At 40.3% G+C, this 24,635-nt stretch overlaps 1 protein-coding gene across 4 annotated transcripts; it reads right to left on the bottom strand.

Moving 5' to 3' along the window:
• Positions 1–371: 371 nt before the first annotated feature.
• RUFY2 (RUN and FYVE domain containing 2) lies at positions 372–24,213 on the bottom strand. Of its 4 annotated transcripts, none has more exons than XM_081004962.1 (18): positions 24,055–24,213; positions 21,849–22,022; positions 20,869–20,986; positions 20,671–20,772; positions 19,922–20,045; positions 19,138–19,199; positions 17,927–17,992; positions 16,705–16,774; positions 16,473–16,574; positions 15,309–15,425; positions 15,005–15,172; positions 14,031–14,128; positions 10,419–10,538; positions 8,863–8,992; positions 7,321–7,415; positions 5,697–5,745; positions 4,071–4,148; positions 372–3,566 (listed from the first exon to the last, which is right to left on the bottom strand). In XM_081004962.1, exons 1-18 carry the CDS (start codon positions 24,155–24,157, stop codon positions 3,423–3,425), a joined length of 1,920 nt encoding a protein of 639 aa, XP_080861088.1. In that variant the 5' UTR covers positions 24,158–24,213; the 3' UTR covers positions 372–3,422. The 4 variants fall into 4 exon arrangements, 2 of the variants coding, with proteins under 2 accessions (XP_080861088.1, XP_080861089.1); XR_013986145.1 differs by having other exon boundaries at positions 3,495–3,566; positions 4,071–4,369; XR_013986146.1 differs by lacking the exon at positions 372–3,566 and adding an exon at positions 4,300–4,369 and having other exon boundaries at positions 4,073–4,148.
• Between the last annotated feature and the right edge of the window lie 422 nt (positions 24,214–24,635).

The following is a 24,635-nucleotide window of genomic DNA, read 5'->3' as shown; positions in this document are numbered from 1 at the left end:
GGAGAGGCTGTTGCATTAAAAGGAGATGGGTTAATAACAAGCAACGGTTAAACAAAAGTGGGGTGGGAAAGAGAATTGTTAACTAGTTCAATCAAAATGCTTAAATGGTGTGTCAGAGCCAAGACTTTTTCTCAGTATAGATGTTCACCCTAAATCAGCTGCAGGGAACCCTTGGTAGTTCAGTAAAATCTGTGGCCTTCCAGAAGTTTGTGGACTCCCAAATACCATCAGCCGTAGCCAACACAGCCAGTGATTAATGCAAATGTATACATAGGTCCTTATGATTAACTGACAATTATTCTAGGTATACTAGCTGCCTCAGAGTAACAGTAGTTACACACAAGATAAATAATGAACTCTGTATTCATTCCAAGGCCTGCTGAAAATTTCTCAAATATTTAATTTGTCCAAACCACAAGATTACGAACATTCGTATTTAAAGTTACAAAAATGTCATGTTAAAACTTACAAAAGCTGTACTAGTCAATAAATTCTTGGCACACATGCACCATTGATATTGAAAGCTTGTTCTGAAATAGCTAAATCTCTAGTGGCAGGAATGATAGAAATTTTGTTGAAAAAAGGCAAGTCTAATCTCTGTTTCTACTAGGGTGAGTTTGTCTCATAGCCTCTTTGACCCAAACATCATGACAAAAACTGAGGATGAGCAGGTTATTAAGACGTTAAAAAAACCTGTCCATTAAGATCCCAGCAAGTAGTCAGTACATCACATCTGCCATACTAGTGCTAATTGGAATGGAAAAGTAACTTATGGTGGGTGCTGTGAGTTTGAAAATGGATTCTCAATGCCACTAAAATCTATGGGGTTTTTTGTGTGGAAGAAATAGTTCTAAGGTTAAAGCAAGAAAAGGCTATTTGATTATCTTAAATTTATGGTACTCATTCTAAGCACTAAAATTTGTCAGTTCGGCACTGTTAGTGTATTTTTAATTTACCATTAGGTAAATATGGACAGACCCTGGAAGAAAAGGAATTTCTGTCAAATAGAACAGCTTTCTAGTATCAAAAACACAGGGCATTTCTTGCCTACCTTTTTTGTGGATGCGTTCCAGTCTTGAAATACTATCAAATAGTTTGGAAATTAATAAAACTTTGGGATTAGGCACAACATATTTCTCAGAATCTTATCAAATGGCCATAGGCTTCCATCTCTGAAACAGGTTAGCTAGAAGGCTGATGGAAAAGTTGCCCTTTTGAACTAAACATGTTAAATACATTCCAAGCTAACTGCAGTTTGAGTAAGTGGCTAGTAATCAGAACTTTGTAGTGTTGTGGTTCTTTTGTTGTGCTTTCTGTACCTGATGGGAATTGAGAGTAGGTTTAGGGTCAACTTTGAGGAATACCACTAGTATAGGACTAAACAGGCTGCATAGGAATCCTGTACATTAATAACTCTTATATGGCATACAAAAATTCAGCGTACACAGTACACCTTCATGGTGAAATTGACAGCAGAGGATACTGTTTCAGCTGCTGAATTTCCCTATATACTGCTGAAGATACAGAAGCCGTTCCAAAGAAAGAAGATGAACGAGTATTTTCCTGTCAGGATACCTCTTCCCAGGTTAAAGCAAGTGAAGGCCTCCTGATGATCTTAAATTTGTGGTACTCAAGTGCTGAAGACACAAAAATGCCCCCTTTGCAGCTCAACAAGGCTGCTTGCTGTCACTGCCACCACCATTTCCTCTTTAGGCTTAGTTTTGTGCAGGGGTCTATCTTGAAGATAAAAAAATCTCAAACAAAGGGTGAATTTAATGTTTTCCCTCTATTCCAGCTGTACCAGATGTACATATCAAATCAAATGGCACAAATAATCCCATCCAGGGCTTGTATTGATGCGTTTTATTACGTTTAGCACACAGGTTTGCTATGCTTGTTAGTCTAACAAGTCATTTCCTGTCTCAAAGGTTAATGAGAATAGGTGGTTTGCTTGTAAACAGAATTAGTAATTAGGCATAAGTATATAATATGCCCTTCAAGGTACAAATTCTACCTTGTATGAAAAGCCTCTTTTAAGTTTCTGTGTGCATGTGAACTTACTAAGTACAGTCACAAATTACAGTAACATGTTCAGCTAGACTTGTTTTTAAAAGGAGTACTTAAAGCATGTTTTATTGTGTAGGTATTCTTAATTCTGCTTTAAGTTTTATACCTTTTAGAAAATCATCTAATGTATACAGTGTAGTGTTATCAACTGAACTTCAGCAATACAAATCTCTTAATTACCCCAATTTTTCTGTATATATCATTTCCTCATGCCCCAACTTAAGGCAGTCTGGTGGAAATATATAGAGAACTCTTAACTTTGCTGATTTGTATTATTTTTCAGGCCATTTAGTTAAAAAAGATCTTATTTCTGACAGAGTAAAGAAAAAAGCAAGTATCAAGTTGGCCAGTATCCTTTAACTACTCTTCCACACAGTATTTATTTAATACATTTTATAACTGCTGTTCTACAGCATTCCATGGGGATAATTAAAGAACTTCTTTCTGAAATCCCTAACAAGTTTTATCACACATGAACCTCAAAACAGAGGTTATGATGAAAGCACTACACACATTCCATGATCCCCCTCAGGATATTCTTTCCGTTCCTCACCTGGCCTGCCTTCTGCTAGTTCCTCTTCAAAAGCCCTGTGCACAATATGCAAGTCAGGTAGTTTCAGACAAAGTACTTAAAGACCTGCCTGACAAAGTTCTTTCAGGAAGTCCAGTGATGCAAAAAACCTGCTTGCCTTCTCATTCTTTTAGCTAAGCTACCACATGCATATTGAAACTGCTGCACTAACAAGGCTGGAAACTTAATCTTACATCTAGGGATAATGTCCAAGAAAGCCAATTTATGTCACCATAAATATATGAAGTAGCTGCATTTACTTATATGTAATCTTCCCAATTCTGCATTTAAATGGCTTTTGTGGGGAGGGCCATGAAACATACAAAGCTGCACAAGATGCTGAACCTCAACCCCAGCTCCTCTGACTTCTAAGCTACAGTGTCCCCTGCCAACCTGTTCCCAAACTAAGAACCTTTTAAAAATAATCTGAAACTGCAAAACTCTGCACTTGGTCCTGGAATGGTCCATCTGCATGACAAAATGGCAAATGCTGGGAATACAAAACATTCTGCCTATATCCTTTACGATGAACAATAAAGTGTGTTGCACAAGCAGATGCATTTGTAAAATCAGGCATATCAATTGCTGCATTAGCAGAACCTCACATAATATGACATGCTGCCACTGCAGGAATATCACAATGGCACAAAGATTTAAGATTGGCTGTTTAGATTTTGACAATACAAAAGCATTGGCCAGCGCTGCAGGAGTTTATACTGTTAGGTTACAGCTCTTACCACTGTAGTGAAGTAACAACATTTTAGAAATCTTTTGTAGATGACTCTTACGGCACACTGGAAGAACACCTCTGTATGAGCAGTGCATGGCAGGAATCACAAACCCTTACAGGCTTTGGCGAAGATGGCAAAGGCAGTTCGTTGTCAGAGCAGGCATTACAGAAAATTTCGCCACAGTTTCTACAGTGATGCTAAATCAAGATGGGTAGGGGTGGGGAAAAGAAACCCAAAGGAGATTTTGAAATCAACAGTTTATGAAGTAAATAAAGAGTAATCAGCTACAATTAAACATTTACATACATCTATATATTTGTTTCTCGCTCTCTCCCACACCCCCTAGAAGCTAAATTTCACGTTTTATGTGAGGAGGGATCATGTCAGCCAGTGACTTGGTCATTATGAATGGAAAATAATCAAGTTTAGTGGTTACCTGAACATTCTATTATTGGATCAGAGTTTGTGCTATTTGTTGCAATATTTGTAACAACAAAAAGGATTTAGTTTGAACCAAATGATCTGTGGGGTTAACTATGAAAATAGTATTTTTTTGTTTTTTTAACTGATAGTGATTGATGAGGTTTAGTGCACATGCATAAATAAAAATGTGAATATTAAGTATTGGTAAATAACAGAACTTGGATACAGAACTTGTTGTTAGTGGATGAAAGCCAATGAAGCTTTTCATGCATGCTCACCCTCCTTCTGGAAAGCGAAAACTCCTTTTCACATAATTTGCAGTGTGTTGCTTCTTTGTCTTTTAGCCAGACCTGTCCCTAGTGGGGAGAAAAAATGTTCTCTGAATAGAACAGGTACCATACATACAATTTATCTAATCATAAATGACAGTTGCCATTCAGGTATACAAAAGGACAACATTCCTCAGGATAGTACAAGAGGCAACTCATGTTAGTTCCAACTTCTTACCCAGCCTACCATCAAGAAATCTCTCACATCAATGCATCTGTGGCCAACGCCCTGCACATTAGAGAGGATCCTAAGGAGCACAGTAGGACACACAGATTAAGGCACTGAGCAGGATACCACAGAACATGAAATGTAGATGCACACTGTATGGAAAGATGGGTATGGATGGATAAGCCGTCTTTCAGGCAACTTGTCTGCCCTTGTAGATCCTGCTGTTGTGGAACCCCAAAGGACAGAGTTTGAAACCTACCACTCCTAACAGTGCAATCCTATACATGACTACTCAGAAATAAGTCCTACTATTTTCAGGTTAATGGGTACAGCATCATAGCCAAGCAGAAAATTAAGCACAAGTGATTATCAAGATCACAAACTAAGCGAGCGTTAGAACAAAATAAAACTAGAATTTGGGAGCCTCCCTACAATGTTCTTGAAAGATGAGTTTGTGATTCTTCCTGTCTCTTAAAACTGAAAATCACTAAAAAGTCATCTTACAGAGCACACCTTGACCATAAAAGGGGGGGTGTCTCCAAGCCTGGAGATGTCAGCATAATACAGGAATTTTGTTGTAAACGGTAGGTGTAATCTATGGTGGATAAATTCTGGCAGGTGACCTCGAGGCACTGTAGCTGTTGAACCAGTGAATGATCCACCAGTAGTTCTGCTAGGACACAGGGCCTTTATCAAGAAATTGCTTCAGTCTTGATACTCTTTAATTTGTTAGTAGTGGTGAAAATGAAAATACTGACTGCTAGAGGCTGAAAGTGGGTCTGTCTATTGGCTTGTGGCTTTTCAAAATATGTGAGAGTCTAAGGCTGTGGGTTACTGAGAAGAAAGGAGGAAGTCTGTAACTTTATAATTCTTATGGTCTCAAATTAAGACCATCTTTCAGATTCAATAGCTGATACTGATATGAGAAAATAAAAGAGAGTGGACTCCACTTAGACCGCTGGTCTTCAACTGATCAGGGTCACAGCCTGATCCAAGCTGGGTCACAACAGGCGCACTACCACCAGATTAAGAAATGGGTCCCCAAATGCATGTTTGAGTTAGAAGAGGGTCCTGGGTCTGAAGAAGTTTAAGATACCTGATTTAGACTATTAAACACTGACATGTATTTTGTTGATACATGATGTATGTGGAATGATGTAGAGTTACATTATAATTTACTGATTAAAACCACAATAATTTATAGCTAGGAAATGAAGCACACCGACAGAATAGACAGGCCCAGTGAAACTATAAATACTAATGGTTAATGGTTAAAATTTACACTATAATTTGAAAGGTTAACTACCCGTTAGCTTATAGATTGGAGTGAAGTATATAATACAGAATGTCTGAAATGAATAGAAGAATTAGTCTGGATGCCCCTCCCCACCTTCCAAATTACTAACCTGCAATGTTTTATTTGCTTCTTTTATATCTTCTATTTTAAGCTTTGATCTAAAGAGAAGATATGTGAATAATAGTGTGAATAATTAAATGCACCTGTTTTCAGGGGGGATAAACATGGCTGGATTGAAGGAAGTGTGTAGAAGTCCACACTTCCTTCAACCCAACATGTATCTGTAGACATATACTCTTTCAACACAAACACCTTGCCTTTCTCCCCATTTTCTCCAACTTCCTTCACTTCTGCCTCCATGCACCTCCCTGTAAGGAAGATGTGCTCAAGAGGGTAGGAAAAATTTGCAGAAGGCCTTCATTTACAAGACAACTTATGTTTCATTGGTTCCCAATTTTCACACCTGGACCTCAAAAAACATTTCTAGAATTGAAATCTATCGTTACTAGAAAAGTAAGTCATGTTCATTTCACATACCCCTATCCAGACACAGGACTCATGTGGGATCTATACCCGTGCTGGGCAATGAAAGACACAATCCCATATAAGCCCTGCATCTGTTTATGATTTGTAGATGAGAAAGAGAGGATACTTCCAATGAGAAGCAGAGCCTTTACAGCAATTGGCTTTGGTTTTATCTCCCTGAAAGAGTCTACAGCTGCTGTTTTTCAGTGGCTTTTCCGAGATGCAAAGAAATCCTCTCTGTAAGAAACCTTGGCACTTACTTGCTAATGAAGGTCAAAGCCTTTGCTGGATGGTAAGAACTTCTGTTAACTGGCAAGAAAGGTTTTGTTTGGTGGCTTAGCCATTGGTAAAGTCGTAATCTGGCAGCAATGTGAAACAAAGGCTTGTTTACGAGACACTGATGAAACAGAATATCCTTCCAAGTGGAAAAAGGAGAAAACCTACACTGGGGTTAAGCAACTTGTGATCCTCCAGATGTTTTTGGACTTCCAACTCCCATCACGCCCTGGCCAATATGGCCAATAGTCAGGAATGATGGAAGCTGTGGTACATCTGGAGGGCCACAGGTTTCCCAACCCTGACTTACTCCAGCACTAATCTATACGAAAAGCACAGGAAGTACATCAGCCAAATGGTTATACAGTGGTACCTTGTTTTGAGTCTGGGATCCGTTCTCGAGCCCCAGATGCTCGACGAAAGGGACACTCGACAAAGCACTGCTCTGTGCATGCGTGCGGAGCGGTTTGCGCTTCTGCGCATGCGGCAAACCCAGATGTAACCTGTTCCGGTACTTCTGGGTTTGCCATGGACATTCGCCGAAATGGACGGTAGACGGGGCGGATGTTCGTGGAGGTATTACTGTATTTGTTAGGCAGGATAGCTCAGTTGGTTAGAGCATGGTGCTGATAATGCCAAGGTTGTATTGCAGGGGGTTGGACTTGATGATCCTCAGGGTCCCTTCCAACTCTACAATTCTAAGTGTTAGCCTTCTCTTCTCAGGCAACTGACCAAGGCAAAGGAGCCACTGGATTCTGCTAGCTGAGACTTAAAATGCTTTGTAGGGTTGAAGCTGCTACGAGACTTAAAGTACTTAAATAATTTTAAAGCCTTAAGTAGCTGGGCTGGAGGAAGTTAAAGGTGAAACATATGCACATGAACCAGTCTTTGTTTTCATTAGTTGTGTGCAAGAAAAGAAAAAGACAAATTACTCGCTAAGTTTGCCAGCCAGTTCTTGGAGAGCTTCTTCTTGATCATGGCATAGATTTTTCAACTGCTTGTTCTTTTCTTGTAATTTTAGGAACTCCTGAAAGACAAAGAAAACATTAACACTGTCAATAGCTTCTCAGAAGAGTTGTAAAACATTTCTATTTGGGCTGGCTTTAAAAACTGGAATTAATTACATCAGGGATGGGCAACCTGTGGCATTTTAGTTGTTGTTGGGCTCCCAGCTCCCACCAGCTTCAACCACCATAGCCAAAAGACAGGGATTACAGTTATTTTATTTTAAGGGTGCTGACGTACAGGAAGTTGAGCTACATAGGAATCATGCTCCCATTGTCATACAAGCTTGTCCAAGATTAGGGGGAAACAGTCCTCTCAGTTAGTAGCAGAAACAGGCTGAAAACACTGTGCTGATTGTTGGTGTTTGTAACATTACAAACTCACTCATCCTACTGCCGGAGTAGTGTTGCAACGCTTTATAAACTTGGTTTTATGTAGTGGTAGGAATGCAAAAACTAATGTTTAAATTAAAAGGCTTTCATGCTGTGCTTGATGAGGGAGTAGGGGGGAGGAAAGAGTTGTCCTGAAGACTGGGAGGATCAGGGAAGAAAAAATACACTTGGAATCGGCATTTGATTTGTTGATAGGTAGATTTGTTGAAAGGATTTGCAAAGGCAGGGGAAGTTAGGCTCATACTGTGTGAGAAAAGCACCATGGTGAATCCTGTTTAAAAGTATATCTGTATACAGTGGTGCCTCGCAAGACGAAATTAATTCGTTCCGCGAGTTTTGTCGTCTTGCGATTTTTTTCGTCTTGCGAAGCACAGTGTCGGGAAAGTTTTGGAAAAGCTTCAAAAATCACCAAAGTCTTTAAAAACCTCAAAAAAGGCTACCACACCGCGTTCTATGAGTTGCTCCTCGAAGTCAAGTCGCAACTGTATTAACAGTGTTAAGAAAAAGGAAACAAACTTGCAAGACGTTTCCGTCTTGCGAAGCAAGCCCATAGGGAAAATCGTCTTGCGAAGCAGCTCAAAAAACGAAAAACCCTTTCGTCTAGCGAGTTTTTCGTCTTGCGAGGCATTCGTCTTGCGGGGCACCACTGTATACCAAGCGTTCTAATGGGTATGTCTAGCAAATGGCTTTAATCAATTTTGGTTTCCCCATTCTTGGGATGCAATAAGATTTGAATTCAATGAAATACGTTTCATATGCAAGTCTCAACTGATACAATCTTAAAACCTCTTTAGTCCACTGTATATCACAGTGGCTTTGGATTTAGCAATAGCTGAGCAAACAGGAAGTATAATTTACACTTCCTGTTCACCATGCTTCCTTGTAATCTGAGTGTATGGGATGGCTTATTTATCTCCTGTAATGATAATGATCTCTTAAGACCAACCAACAGTACTTCTACCTCGGAAGAAAGAACCTCCAGATCTCTGAGCACTTGCATACAGCTTCATGGGATAACGATGAAAGTACAGCTTACATAATCAGTAAAATTTTATGAAATTTTGCTGCACAATTTACTTTTTTAAGAGTAATGATTTGTTGGGTCTCTGTCTTCAAGGAAGATGATGTTTCTTTTTCCCTTTTAAGGTCTTCTTCCATAGTTTGTCGCCATTCTCTTTCTATTTTCAAATCTGTTTCCAGCTGGCCACTAGAAATACAGAATATAAAAAAGTAATTCAAACAATTATACGTTTTAATTGACCCACTGCAATTGCACAACTATGAAATAATTAGTACAATGTATATAATTCAACACTGTAAACATTTTACATGTGTTAATTATAATAAAGATTTACTTATTTCCTTTTAAAATGTTTTATATTATTCTGTGTAGTAGACTTCTGCAAAAATAAGTGACAGGAAAAAAATAAGCAAATTAACTATTATTTGACAAGAAGGTTATGAAGAAGGCAATCTTAAAATCTGATTCAAACTTCACCAAGATTCATCAATCCCTCCCAATCTCCCTTTGGAACCAGGTTAAAAGCATTTAACAGAATTTAACAGAATGCTTTCAGAATAAGGATAAGATGGTTCTGTTGTTCTTTATGATCTAGATATCTATCTACTATCTGACTGGTGTTGTTTTAAGGGGATGGTATATTTTATTATATTGCAAGCAGCTTTGGGTAAAAACAGCAGGATATACATTTTAAAAGTAAAATAAATACATAAATCCAGCTCAAATTACCTTAAACGGGTACTGTGATGGGAGAGCTGCATCTAGCCCTCGAGGAGTGCACACGATTGCTCAAGGGTCAAACTAGATAATATGTGAAATGTGTAACTGTGTTTCATGCATTGTTGTTGTTTTTAATAGCCATGATAAGCCCAATCCAGGTCAGGACTACTGTCTTGCTATTGTATTACAGATATGTAAAGTGCAATTGCCTATGTCATGTACTGAGCAGTTTGGCCCTAACAATGCCCAATTGTTAGGCAAGTTAGCAGATGAGGACTGCTCCCCAAATAAGAGAACACTCAGTCCTGGACGAGGCCCAGACACTCCCTCACCTTCTAGGACTTTTTATTTCTGGTTTGGAGCAAGCTATGTGAACAAAATGATGTTTTCAATAGCAGAAAAATATTAATAGGACAGCCCTTGTGAGTATGCATATCAGGGCAACATTTCCCCAAAGTTAAACTAGTTTCCTGAGCTCAAAGCAGCATGATATTAAAAGCAAACCCAAAACAGCGTTCTCCTGTGCCGTATGGCAAACTTAGGGGAATTTCAAAAGGAGATTGCAATGGGGCAACAGGTTCAGCTGTTCAAATAAAGTCCACTTGGCTTGCTCAAACACCTTGCATGAGTCTAAACAGGTATTTGAATCCCAGCACAGAAGTTCTGTATTCTATGAAACTACTAGATCAGGCAGATGAATTTACAATCAGCTTACTTAGTCTGTTCTTCCAACATGCACCATGTAGCCATTCTGTGGTGACACATGCAGCTCTAAAACTTCTGATCTGTAATTCATCTGGATTTAGCTTTCCACTTTAATGATATTCAAAAGGGGAGGGGACACACATGTTAGAATATATGCTATCTTATCCCCCACAAATACTTTACTTACACTTGCTTTTCCTTTTGAGTAATATCTTTCTGCAGACTTTCAGATTTACTCATATAGTCTTGCTTAAATTTCTTGTCTTCACTCTCTGCCTCCATTTGAGCCTTCTCTGCTTGTTGTAATCTGGTGTAATTCAAATCAACTTTGGGTAAAACTGAAGCTAGAATTTGGGTGTAAAGGGTGAAGAAGACAAATAAAAGAAAAAAAAATGGGGAAATAGAAACATTTCTAAATGAAAACAAAGCTTGGGGTAAACTCACAAACTCAAATGAGAGACCCAGACAATGCCAAGAAATCCAAATTCTTTTTCTCACTACAACAATATTAAAATAAATCCATACATTTATCCAAATTTTTTATTTAGTATTCATGATTAACAGATGCCATCAATGCAGAGCCATACAGATTTTTTTATTCATACATACAGAGCTGTGACTGTGCCTTTGTGTGTTTTTGCATGAATTATTAAAAAAAAATTTAAAAAAATCCCAAACCCTGTAAACTAACTGTTCCTTATCTACACAAATCTATCAACACTACAAAATGGGAAAACCAGTGCACTAAATGGTCTGATATAATTCAGAACACAAAGAAGAGTATTGTAATCAAGGTGGCACAAGCAGTGCCATGTTAAATCAACACAACACACACCAAATAATGTAACTGTGTGTCTACTATGGTGTGCATGGTGTAAATGAGAGCATGTAAATAATCTAAGTACTTGCTCCCAATACGGCAGATTTTGGGGTGGTGTCTGGATTGGTGATGGGTGTAATGTAATTTGTTTCTTGAGCTCCCACACCTGTTAAGGTGTGCTTTTGTTCATTTCCACAGAAGAGGATGCTACATCAGAAAGGCCAAATGTGGCTATAATTCACCAAGTACTATTTGTTGTGCACTCTCCATTTATTACAGTAGAGTTTGTGCAAATCTAAGTATACTATGGTAAGATATTCAAAATGGACAAAATATCAGGCCTTAAAAAAATAGTTCTGTGTAACTCAAAAGATTGTCACTTTATTTTGCTAGTATCTGAACCATTCTGCATCTAATCTTCAAACTTCACCAAACATAGAATAAAAAGCATGCTAGCTGAAATTAAAGTAGATTTCTATTTAACATTTCAAAAGTTGTAACATTGCAATTTCTTTAAAAAATGTTAATTCCAATTGGCATCTAACAAAATACGTTGGTGAGTTCAGTGTCGGAGATCTATGTTAAAACATTGACCAATTTGAATGCCAAAATTATTTTGCTACATTTAGAGCCTGATCCATAACCTATTTAAGCCAAAATACATGGGCAAATAGGCTTAAAAGCAAGGTTAAAAAAAATCCTACAAATTTTACTCCATTAAACTATTTCAAGACACATGGAGGATCTTTCAAAATGATATATCTTTAACAAGCTTGTACTGATGCTGCCCTTCATTGCTGGCACATTTCACTAAGGACATTGCAATAGTCCTGGTTTGCGTTAACAATTCTTTGTCACTTCAGATGTGCAATGGATAAAAAATTAAAGACAAATAAAGGTAACAAAATATTCAGAAACACAGAAGTTGGGATAAAGGAGAAAAGAAAAAGAAAAAGAGGAAGAAGGATGTCAATAAAAGAATATTCATGCCACTAACGTTTTAATACATAATTATGTTTTGTTTGTTTGTTAAGTAGACTGAAAAGAAAAACAATGGCAAGACATGTCAACAGCCACATGATGAGGCTATGAATGTTAACAACATCTGAGATTAAACATTGCTCAAACAGGTGCCTGATTGTGCAGCGGGCAGCTTCTTCCTGTCCTGCCCCCTGCAGTCCTCCGTGTGCCCCATAAATATACTCTGGAGGAGTGGAGGATCACACAAAGCAGATTTGGGGTGGGAAAGGGGGAGCTGGAGAGGGGAGAAAAGTAACTGGAAGTCCCATTGTACAAGCAGTGGATATTACCCATTAAAAAAAATAAGAGAGTAAAGCATGTAAACATGCTTCTGTATTCATAATAAATGGCCTACATGTTACATGTCATTTTTTTAGTATACATATATATATAGCCTCAGAGTTAATTTAGAACCATCCATTGTCTCATGCACCATCTACAAGACTTTTTACTTCTTTTTTATTTTAAAAAATGACAATAACACAAACTGCTTTTGAAACTCTTTTTGTTTCAAAATGTGATTTTTCCTGAGCTGGGGAAGGAGAAGATGCTGCTGAAGACATACAACACTTCTCCCCCCGCCCCCACAAAAGGTTCCCAGCTATTGAGGAAATGTAGGTAGTTTCAGGATTCTCTGGGACTCGACCCTACACACTTACACTCAGAATGGAAGAATGTTTTTAATTTAAATGGAAGAATATTTCCAAATGATTTTTCTCCAATTGAATATATGGGCCAACAAATAATTCTAAGAGTCTGCACACATCAAGTGCCTAACTTGATGAGACAAAAGAATATCTGAACCGAAAGCCTGTTTTCTTTTATGTGTGTGGTGTTAAGTTTTAAAGCAACCATGGAGGTGAAATGGCTGTGGCACTGGAGGAAGCCAATTATTCCACTACATGATTTGTCCAACTGAAATCCCCTAAAGTATATTGCAGGACATCTTTAGGAGAGGAATTTGCTAAGGAGTAAATCCTACACAAATTTGGAGTAGTCCCTAAGACAGGGGATAGAGCCTTGCATGCCTCCTTCCGGCAATTCCTGTAGCCAATCTGGTGCCAAACGTATTGCTCTGCTGTCCTTTGGACCACATTGGCGAGGCTGTCTGGCTATCCCAGGATCTCCATACACACTGCTCAGGCTTGCATCCCACAAAAGTCACTTTGGTGCTGCAAGAACACAGCAAGAACATGGGAGGTAGCAGTTACAAGTTACTGGTCTCTGCAGTCACAGCAGGTACTGCGATTCTCCAGCAGTTTGACTTCACCCCTGGAGGTGCGCTCTATTGTCTCATGAGGCAGACGGATGCCAACAAATATTTTTATTGGGGTGCAAAAACTTTTGAGAAGGTTAGATCAAGAAAACAGTGTGAAGGAAAGCTTTTTTTAAGATCTTCAAGGGCACAGCACCAAACACATTACCAGCACCACTACAGTGCTCTAATTGCAGGGGGTCAGAGGGGGCCTGCCCTTTTCCTTGCCTTTTTGTGATGGTTTCCATACTACTGTTTTTGGAAGGCTGCAGACAGCACCATTTTGCAAATCTGGAGTGAGGACATGGGATGGGGTTTGTGAATTGGCTTGGGGTCCCCTCTGCCTTTCTTATCCCTAAGCTGAGCATGGCACAGATCTCCTATTGTCTCAACTAGTTTAACATTTAGCTTCAAATGTATGAGTAAGAAATCATTTGGGACTTTGCTGGATAGATGTAATATGCAAAGGGGGGGCTGGAAATTCTGAAACAGCTAACAAGGAGTCAAATAGGATATCTCAGGCACAAAAAAATAAGGGAATCAAAATATGCATTCAAAGCACCTAAAAACAGCATAAAAAACACATTTTGATCCTTCAAAACAAAGTCATATCTCAGTGCCTACTATATGAGAATGTGGCAACTGAAGCAAAAGAAATGAGTCTGAGGGGGAGTGGAGAAGCAGAATAAAAGAAGATGCTGTACCTTTGCTCCAACTGCTTCATAGTTGCTGTAATCTGATTGGTTTTATCTTCAAGTCTGCCAATGATTTCGTTCTTTTCTTTCAGCGCATCATCTGAAACCTATGATACAAGAGTGATTATTATATTGCAACACTATATAACTTGAGTATTAACAAGTGAGCAATAATAAAATCTACAGTCTGGATGTGTAGTTTTTTTTCTTCCTTTCCTCTCCGTTCGAAATTGCTTCCTCTTGCCCAGCCTTGGACAGTAAACTCTCTAAAGTAAACTTCACCACGCTGCTAGTGCTGTATGTGCAGCAGCAGTAGTAGGAACTTACTTTCAGGTAAGCAGCCCAATCTTCAGGAGAAGGAAATTGACAATAAGTTTAACTTTCTAAATTTCCCTTTTTCTTATACCCCCCAAGGGCTACTAAAAGGAGAACAAGTGGAGCTTTAAAAGCAATTTGGTGGTGGGTGGCTTGTGGCTAAAACCACTATTGCCTTTCTTTCTAGTTTATGAGGTAGAAACAATCAGAGATGATGGAAGTCTTTCCCCTCAGTAAGGTTATTAAGTTGGCTCTGTCTCCTGGTCTGAAGCAAATGAGGATGACATGCAACAGTGCATGAGTGGGTTGCCACCGACACAATGGGATTGCCCCTTCCTCCCCATTGCAACCTCTGTTCTCCTGAGGACTCCCAAATCTCAGGAGGAGTTTGTGGGATCATGCAAGGGGCAGGAGAGTACGTTATGTTATATGAGTGAGAGTCTGCAGTTGCTGGCAGGCTGACAACAGAGGATATCAGCCAAAGCCTCCTCATCCTGATGGTCACCTTGCTCCTATGCCGAGAAAGCAGCTGTAAGAATAACTGTCATCCGTTGATATTCAAAGCTAGTTCTCAAAAGGACAGGTGGGCATCCCTAGAGGGGGAAAGAGTATTGCTTAAAAATTGTATTTCGTTTAGCTTCCAGTTGAAAACAGTATAATGTTCTTACTTGTAGCTTTTTGTACATTTCTACATTTATTCCTTTGACTTCCTCCAACTGTTGCCGCAGGCTTATAAGAGTGTCTTGTTTTTCATGTATATCCTTCTCCAACAACTTCATTGCAAGTTCTATCTCATGCTTCATACCAACTTGAACCATCAGCTCATTCTCTATATCCTACAAAATACAAAGAAGTGCACAGATATCAAATGCATTAAGGTGGGAAAATATGGCGATAGAAGACAAGCCAGCTTACATGCCTCTGGATATACAAGTTCCCACTGCCTCCATAGCATATCTGATATACACTCACTTGTCTCAACTGTGATTCTTCTCGAAGCTGCCTGTGTGCTTCATTGTACATGTCATCCAGGCTTTGTCTGGAGTGCTTGTATGTCTGAAGTTCTGCTTCAGCATCCACCTTGTTCACCTACAAGTAAGGAATTCATGCTTAGATCACTTTCCCCCAGAGCATATCTTCATGCGGGGGAAACAGACAAGGGAATTGTAGAATGATACTCTCTGACTCAGTAAAACACAGTAAGCTGTACATGTCCCATCTCATGTTGACAGAATCAGTGCTCCCTGAAATGCCACATATTACATGGAGCCAAACCCAAATTTTACAAGCTTGTGCTTCACTGGCAGCTGCAGTCAATTTTGGCTCTCTAAAGATGAAGAGTATATCTATATGACACACAAGCTTCTGAACATCTGTTAATCTCATTCTCCTTTTTACATTTTGAGGTACACACTTAAAAATAAAACATAGCCACACACCTAAAAACAGCAATGTGTTAGCCCTCATTGAGATATTTTGCAGCGTTTTTTCCCTAAATATGTTTGTATTTCTGTAAGCCTTGGAGTTCCCTCATGCCTACTGATACCTTCCTCTTGTGTGGTGGTATTGCTGTTTCAACTATATAAGCAAAGGAACTCACAGTTGGAACACCAGTAACTGAAGGAACAAATAGGATCTGAAACAAAATATCAGAGTGGAATGTTCCTGTTCAGGTTTCCAACCACTCCATTCTATCTCCTCCCACTTTTCTATTTCGCCCTGAAAGTCAACATTCTGTACTCACTAAGCATGCTCAGTTCTTATTGGAGTCCACCCCCCACCCCAACTTAAGGTTCCTCCCTCCAAAGTTTGTTCAAATCATTGGTTTCCCCTTAGCCTAGTGAGCCCATTTTGGCCACATAAGGACAGGCACTCAGACAATGAGTTTGTTATTTGTATTTATGATAGGGTCCTCTAGTATGTCAAATAGCCCAAGATAGTGCAACATGCCAGAATTTACCGGTGATTCTGCAATGGCTGTGTTGCTACCTACTCTTTGATAGGACACTCACCTATCATATTTTACTTGAGCCAGTTTAGAGAGAGCACATGCACACAAAAAAGCAAAGGCAACCTCTTTACTAATATTGCTTTGTACCGCATATTATATTTCCTTTGTAAATAGAACTCTCATACCTCTAGATGATGCTGTGTTTTCATTAAGATGAGTGTATTTTCACTTCGCAAGTGATGATTTTCTTCTTGAAGTTTAATTATATTATTTTTGGCTATTGCTAACTAAGAAAGAAGTGGAACAAAAAAAGCAAAAAGATTCAGGTGAACAATAATAGGAAAACAAAAATATTTCAACACACACAGGCAGAACAGAAAGATAGTATTGGTCATATGCATTGCTAAAAGTCCGTACCTCTTCAATTAGTTTAGTGTTTGACTTCTCTAGCGAATCAACGCGTGTATGGAGACTGCTGACTGTGCTACTGAAAATAGTAAAGAGAACCTCATTCAAAATTACACATCAAATCCTACAAGTACAAATAGTACTATGCAATTTACTTAACATTCTAGTGCCTATTTGGGTGTCCACTGATCAATGGAGTTGGAAAACACATCTTCCACCATACATCTTTCAAGAAGATAAATGCACTAGCTTTATTTTATTGCCATCATCATATTTGTGTTCCTTGAAATGACATTTGCTATCACTCTAAATGTCCATTATGTAACTGCTAACTTTCATTCTTTCTTTCATCTCTCATGAGCCAGGAAATTTATATTTTTTGCTGCTGTTCTTTAGAGAAGTCCTCAGCACCACCTCATCTCAGTGGCTCTAGCAGCCTTTTCTTATAACTTAATAACAAGCCCATGCCATTCTAAGAACAAATATTTAAAGTCTTAATAGTAAAATTTTGCCCACAGGTTAACATTGCTCTTTTGCACCGCAGTCCTAATTTTAGTTACTCAGAATTAAATCCCATGGAGATCAATGGGACAAGGGCAGTGCTATATGCTATGATTTTTGCAGAAAACATCAGTGTTATACTGGTGATTCCAAGCCAAAGACAAAAAGTATGAATGGAAAATATGCATGAACATACAACTTTAAACATCCATGTACACATACATTAAAGAGAAACGTACATGGGTGTTTGAAAAAGTATGCTTGCATATAGTTTGCCTTTGCATGTTACATCCTTCCTGTGCAAAATGCCAGTTTAACACAAATGATTCCCACAATACTTGGAAATTACAGCAATATCCTTACTCCCAAGAAAATATGTTTAGGATTGCAATCTTAGTCCCCTTCGTAAAGAACAGCAAGACTGAAAGTATCAAATTTCAGGATTTGTACCATGCTAATTTGAATAATAAACTCCTCTTACTTTGCCCACATTTAAAAGAATAGCCTATTAAACAGACAAAACACTTGAAACATTAGTCTTCCAACAGCTTCATTCATTCTAGACTCCCTTTCAGTAGCTATATGATGCAACCATTAAACTAAGCCAAATGCAACTAAAAGGATTTCAGTGCCATCTACTGTACCAGAAAAGGCATGTTTTTATTGGAATTACTTTTTAAAAAGATGATGCCTCTATATGGATTCAACAGATGCTTCTGTAAATACTTACTTCAGCTGCCTGTTTAGTTCTTCAACATAATTCTTTTGATCCAATATAGCAGCAATATGGTCATTTCTAAAGTGATGAAAACGTATTTAATTAGACATTTATCTGACACCATATATGCAGGGGTGGAGGAAGGTGGGTGCAGTGGGGGTGGGGCACCCCAGGTGTCACCACTGAGGGGGGTGACAAAATGCCGGGCAGCACTCATGGGGGGCCTGCAGTGCGCCCGAGCCACGCGTCTCTCCTGGGAGTGACGTGGTGGCTTGGGCGCCCGCAGGCTCCGCGCTGCCCCAAATGGTCTGCCCACTGTCTCCCCCTCAGCTGTAGGGCAGCTGAGTGGGAGGAGGCATCAACAATACAGAACAACAGAAACAACAAACCCCCGTGTTGCAAACTTAACACAACAAACAATACAAGCAACACGCAGGCCAGTATACTAGATAGCACTGTAATTCTTATTGCATAATATACATGATTTAGTAACAAAAACAAAATGTGTGCACTTGTAAATTCTCTAATATATTTGAAATCAGTTGAATACACGTCTGTCAATCTTTGAAAGTCCATAGAATTATAATAAGTCTATGGTTGAAACAAAGTAATAGATGCTATCCTGTGGGCTAAGCGGTAAAACTTTTTAGGTGAAATTCCAAATGAAAAATTGGGGTCACACTATAGGTGCACTCCTGATTCTTCTTTCCAGCCACTGCTTGAATTTGGCACTTTTTCCTGTCGCTCTGCACAGCAACAGAAAAAGGCACCACACTAAAGCTAGAGAAGAAGAATCCCGAGTGCGTCCCTGATGTCATAAAACATCCTTACGCACCTGTCAACATGGGCTGTGGAGGGTGGGCCAGTTCTTCATCTATCCCCTTGGCCAGATCCACTTTCCTATCTCTGACAGGAGGAGAAATGGCAAAACAAATAAGGAAAGAAAAGGGGACTCAGAAGAGCGGGGCCTTGACTTAAGAAGTCTGAAGCAGGAATTATCACGATTGTCAATCTGCATTCAGTTTGCAGAGGTTGCAGTAAAAGAGGATCAGATGTTCATATATTTGTCCTCTCATTGATCCTAGCAAAACAAAGCAAGTTGATCCACCCTGATCCTTTTACCTCACACTTCTGCTTCCTGCCCTTAGGGAGCCTGGCAGAAAAACACAAAACCCTTTTCAAAGCATTTAATGTACTTGTTTATTAGAAATGTTAAAACATACCTTTCTTTGCTTTCAATATCATCTTCATTCTTTAAATACATAGAGAAATCAATCACACCAACCTAAGAAGAAATAGATTTATTCACATTTTGTATTTTTATTTTTAAAAAGGAAAACCGGGTTTGGTCTTTACTTCACTGATGTTACTGGAAATGTGCAATGAAACCTTATACATACTGTAGGAGAGCATGAGCACAACAGGCCTGACATCATTGGTAATGACAAGCTTTCATTCAAAGCTGCATCATCTGCACTTCAGTCCCCCATCCCCCCGTTTCAACAACCCTTTTAGGGTAAAGATTACTAACCCAGATGCATTTCCTCTTTCAAGCAGTCACAGATTTATACTTCTGCAGTAATAGAGTCTGAAGGCTTTATACAGAACTATTTCCAATCTTTGGAGACTTTCTGGATAATCAGGCAAAAAGGAAAACAAGCAGCTAGGTTGCACTTTTATGGTTTTTGTAACCAAGCCAAAAAGCTTTCTAATAAAGGAACCGATTCATGTAAGCTCCATCACTATTCCTCTGCAGAAGAAACAATTCATTAATCAGGCCTTTAATTGCGTTTCAACGCAAATAAGTGTGTTTTGTTTAGGGAATAGCCAACTGCCTTTCCATTTAACTCATCAAGCTAAATAAGAAACTTTTTTTTTCTTTTAAGAAAGCACATTACAACTTTTAATACTCTGCATTCAGATCCATCAGTTTGATATTTCCCCCATCATTTCATAAAAAACACCTTTAAGACAAAAGTATGAGACCATAGCTTTATATCTACTTACTTGTGAATCCAAGTCTTCTCCTTTTACACAAAGATTTGCATCAATTACATTTAACCCAACGAGCAAGCCAACGATAACTGCTCCTTCTTCTTCCATCATCAGTGCATGATATTCATAAAATTCGCTGAAAAATGATTTTTTTAAAAACTTCGTAACTTACTTTAACATACTTTGAATCAATTTTTAACTGCTGGTCAATCAGTAATTTATTTTATTTTCAAATCTTTTAAAGATTGACTTCACCAATACTCCAAGGTGGTTAAAAGTTTAGAGCAACATACTGAATATACCAACTAAAGTGGCAACTTATACAGAATCTAAGTTTTCCCAACAAAATAAAATGACATGGGAAAGGTCCACCATAGTATGAAAGGGCATCTGCTCTGCAACAGGGCTTTCCCTTCTTCTCCAATCCCCAATCCACGCCCCCCCCCCCCCGCTCTGGAGAGTTCAGGGACCCTCTGGAACAAATTTTGGGGGTGCACAAGGGGTGGAGAGGAAATGAGAAGAGAAACTGGAAGTCAACTCAACTTCAGTTACAAAAGAAAATTAGGTGCTCAGATGTTTTGCTGTGTAAGCAACACAAATGCAAACCAAGTGAAGAAAAAATAGTTGTGAGCCTAAGTTTTAACTTTACTGTCATATTACTTAGCAATAGCTACAGTAAAATGTAACATAACTGTACAATTCTGGTAGCAATTACAGCATTGACCTTAATTTACCCTATAAAAATCTGAATGGAGACTCACCCAAGCAATTCCTTCTGAAAGATGAGACATCGTAGATAATCAGCCATCTTTTTTTGCATAAGTGCCAATCGTAACCAAGCTCGGGCACGTCCTAGTGGAGTCCTATTTTTTAAAAAAGGAATAGCTCAGAAAACAAATATCTATTGGCCAGGATTATTGTCCAAAATGGAAAAGATCTTTACTGGCAACACAACTTACTTGAGACCAGGCAAGTCTCTAACACTAGCAGCTATTTCCTCAGCTTCCGGGTACAACTTCTCCACAAGCTCCAGAGGACCCCATATTGTTTTATTGTAACTGAGAAAAGACTTTTTTACTAGAAGAAGGAAAATATAATATTTTTACATTTTAAACTTGGCTTTATACTTTAATACAGCTGTTATCTAGATGGCACTATAAAAGTTATTTCTAGGTAAGCCATATCAGAGTGCAAGGAACATTTGTAAGCATGGTTAATATTCAACACTTATACAGTATCAGCATATTTAATCTACTGCACCTAAGATTCTCTAAAACCATTGCAGCCAACCGTGAAATGAATGTTATAAGAACACCAAGGACAAAATAAGGTAAAACAAAGAAGAATCTGCGAGTTGAGGTTACATATCCCAGGAAGCCAACAAAGAAGAGAAATAGCAGGGACTTGCAGGACTCCAAAGAAGTAAAAAAATCCTGTAAAATAAATTAGAGGGTTTCTTCAGTTGCCCACATCAATATTAATGAATCCAAGTGGGGAAGCACATAGATTCCCCCTTGGATTGACTGAGGTGAGGGAAGTCTACAGTGTGCATCCTGGACCCATGAGGATGAACGCAGGCCGGCTAATACAGTAGTACCTCAGTTTAAGAACAGTCCTGTTTACGAACGATTCAGTTTATGAACACTGCAAAACCGGAAGTAGCATCCCGGTTTGCGAACTTGACGTCAGTCTAAGAACGGAATCTGAAAGGTGGAAGGGAACCAGCGGCGGAAGGCCTCATTAGGGAAAGCATGCCTCGGTTTACGGATTAAGTTCGTAAACCGAGGTACCACTGTATAGGGAATTCTATATGCCTAAACTTGCCTTAATCTAGAATGAGTAATCTAGTATTATACTCTTTTGTTACATAACAAAATAAAATGTCAATATGCTTTGGGAAAAACAAACAATCATCGCTTTTAAAACACGCATTTGGTACCTTTAAGGCCATGTTTCAGGCAGTGCTCCATAACAACGAAGAACTGTTGCAGAGGTGGATAGTCAGAATCAAGGGTTCGGCCAAAGCTCAGGGCAGATTCAATGAGTCCCTTGATACTCAGTTTGGCCATATTCAATAAATTTGTTCGCTCAACAGCTGTGGGGTCTTTCACAGCTTAAAAAGGGAAAAAAGCAAAATTATTCAATGAGAACAGAATAGTTCAATACTGCTTTACTGATAAAAACACAACAATCTTGTCCAAAACTAAACATAAAAAATGAAAGGGGGAAAGAGAATAGGATAAAAAGCATATTATGAAATATAGGGTGTGTCTGTACAGAGCTTTTCCTCTGAAGGAACAGAATATTTCCGTAGACCCGCAGCACTGGCAAGTGTCCTGTTCTAAATCAGGGCAGAGAGCACTTTAGCCTGGAAAATCTAGCACTGCTTGCCATTACCCCAGGTACATCAAGTTCTTAATATGGAAATCCATAAAAGATATGTGAAATAATAGCACTGCAACATTTTCAAATCATTTAAGATGGCCGAATATTTTGCTTTTGTTACTGCAATGTACTGATGTTTCCAGTGAACTAACCACAATGACTCTGCAAGCTAACATATGCTGACGGAAAGCTTATTTTTGCCAAATTTGTTTGCAAGCCCCACTGGGTCTAGCAGGATCAGGCCCAGTTCAAAAAGCAAGGGCGAAACTAGGCTTTATTTCATCCGGGTCAAAGACCCAGTTTGGCACACACACCCCACACACAGGTTGGGACTTGGGAGCCTCAATGGTGCCCCTCTGGAGGTTTCACCCAGGGCAAAAAACCAGGGTAGCCACCTCCCCCTCCCCCCAGCTACAGCACTGCAAAAAGCATAACCCTAGCAGGAAAAAACCCATGGTCCCCACTGCTTTTTAAAGTAATTTTTCCTCCCTTCCCTTATACGTTGGCATCATAACGGTTGCAATATTGTGCACTGTTAGCTGGAAGTAAGCCCCTCTGAAAACTGGAACTTACTTCTGAGTAGGATTGGGCTGCATCTATCAGACCCCAGAGCAGCTGCTACCTGGCCACAATATACCTACACCAAGCATCACAATCCAGGGGTGGGGTTAAAAGGACGCCTGAGAGCGAGCAACAGAGAGTTGCCCACTCTGTCAGTCCCTGCCAATCGCGATTCTGAGACAGGGTCCCACGCAAGAACCGATGCACATGCAGAGTTCCTCCACACAAGGGGGTGGGCATCCTGATTGGTCCAGGATACCCCTCCCCGGGACCTCCACGCGCCTAGCGAGGTTTGCGCGAAAGGTCCGTTCTGACGCTCAGCGGGTGCGTGACGCAGCAGGCGGGGCCGGCCGGCGGGACTCTCCTTCCCCAAGCTCAACACGCGACGGCCGTTCGTCTGCACATGATTCCCCTGGTGACGTTGCCGATGGTAAACCACTCTTACCCGCAAGAAGCTATAATGAAGCAGCCCTACCTTCTTCACCACCACGCGCCGCTCGGCGCCAGCAGTTCGCGCCCTCCCTACAGGCTCGCAGAAACTCAATGGAGAGATAATGACGATGACACGAAGCCTCCTCCCGGCAGGGCTTCTTCATTCAAAGCAGGCGCTGCTAGTTACTTAAGAGGCTACCGAAACTGCGCAAGCGAATAATGGGGAGCTACTACCAGGAACATCAACATCGTTGTGCAAAGCGAAGCCATTTCACTGCCTGCCCGATTTTCATAGGAGATCTATCGATCTATTAACTCCTATGCAACCAATAGCCCGGGGTGGGCTTCGTTCCTAAGGGAACTTAGAGAGGGGCTCCCACCCCACAAAGGCCTGGATGCGGAATGAAATTGGGGGGCGGGCAGAGGACCGCGAGAGACTTTCTCGCGGCGGCCTTAAAGACCAATGGACTTTTCAGCATCCTTTTTCCCCCCCGGAGACGTGTGCAAGGGAAACACTTGAGGGTCAGACCTGTTGTTCGCCTGACGCGGCTCGAGGGGCGGCTTCAGCCCCTCGCGGATACCCGCCCCACAGCGGGGGCAAGCGAAGGCGGCGCTTCCCCCATAACAGACGGCGGCCGAGCCCACCCAGCCTCCCTCCCCAGAGGGAGAAGAAACGCTCCGTCAGCCCTTTCCCTTCGCCGCCGCCAGCCCAAGCTCCTCCGACTCCCCTCACGCCCGGCCGCCGCCGCTTCTCCTCTGCTCCTTACCCATCGCCAGCGAGGAGCAGCAGCTGCCCGAGCAGCTCAGCGAGGTGGACCCAGCCTTTGCTCCTTTCACGGCCTTTCTCCAGCCCTCCTCCGCCTCCTCCATCTCCGCCCTCCGCCGCCGGAACCGCGCCCGCTGCGCCCCTGGCGGCGGGAGGACCCGGACGGAGGCGCGTCGCTGCGAGGGGCCGGAGCCAGATGTCGTGACAGGGCGAATTCTCCGAATTTGCTTCATATGATTTAGCCTGTCCCAAATTCCCAGGCCAGGGTGGGGGTGGGGTTCACTTTTGCCTTGAGGTGAAAAGACAGGTTCTGCACTTCTCTCCAATTCTCAATTACTCTAATTTCTTTTAAACATTATTTATCAAAATCCTATGCCGCCCTTCATCTGACAACCACAGGGGAGTTTACAACATAAAAACGCAAAAATACATACCATACCAACAAAGAAAAAATACTACCCCCCCCCCAACTTACATAGATCTTGCCATTTCACTGTTCTCCAAGAAGCTCAAATAAACTGTTACACCATGTTGGTTTTAAATCAATCCAAAATATTTTTAAAATAGAAAACCAAATCCAAC

Source organism: Podarcis pityusensis (assembly GCF_964106645.2).
Source record: "Podarcis pityusensis genome assembly, chromosome: 5".
Taxonomy (NCBI): Eukaryota; Metazoa; Chordata; class Lepidosauria; order Squamata; family Lacertidae; genus Podarcis; species Podarcis pityusensis.
Note: the sequence above shows the minus strand (reverse complement) of the source record. Positions and strands in the feature narration are given on the sequence as shown.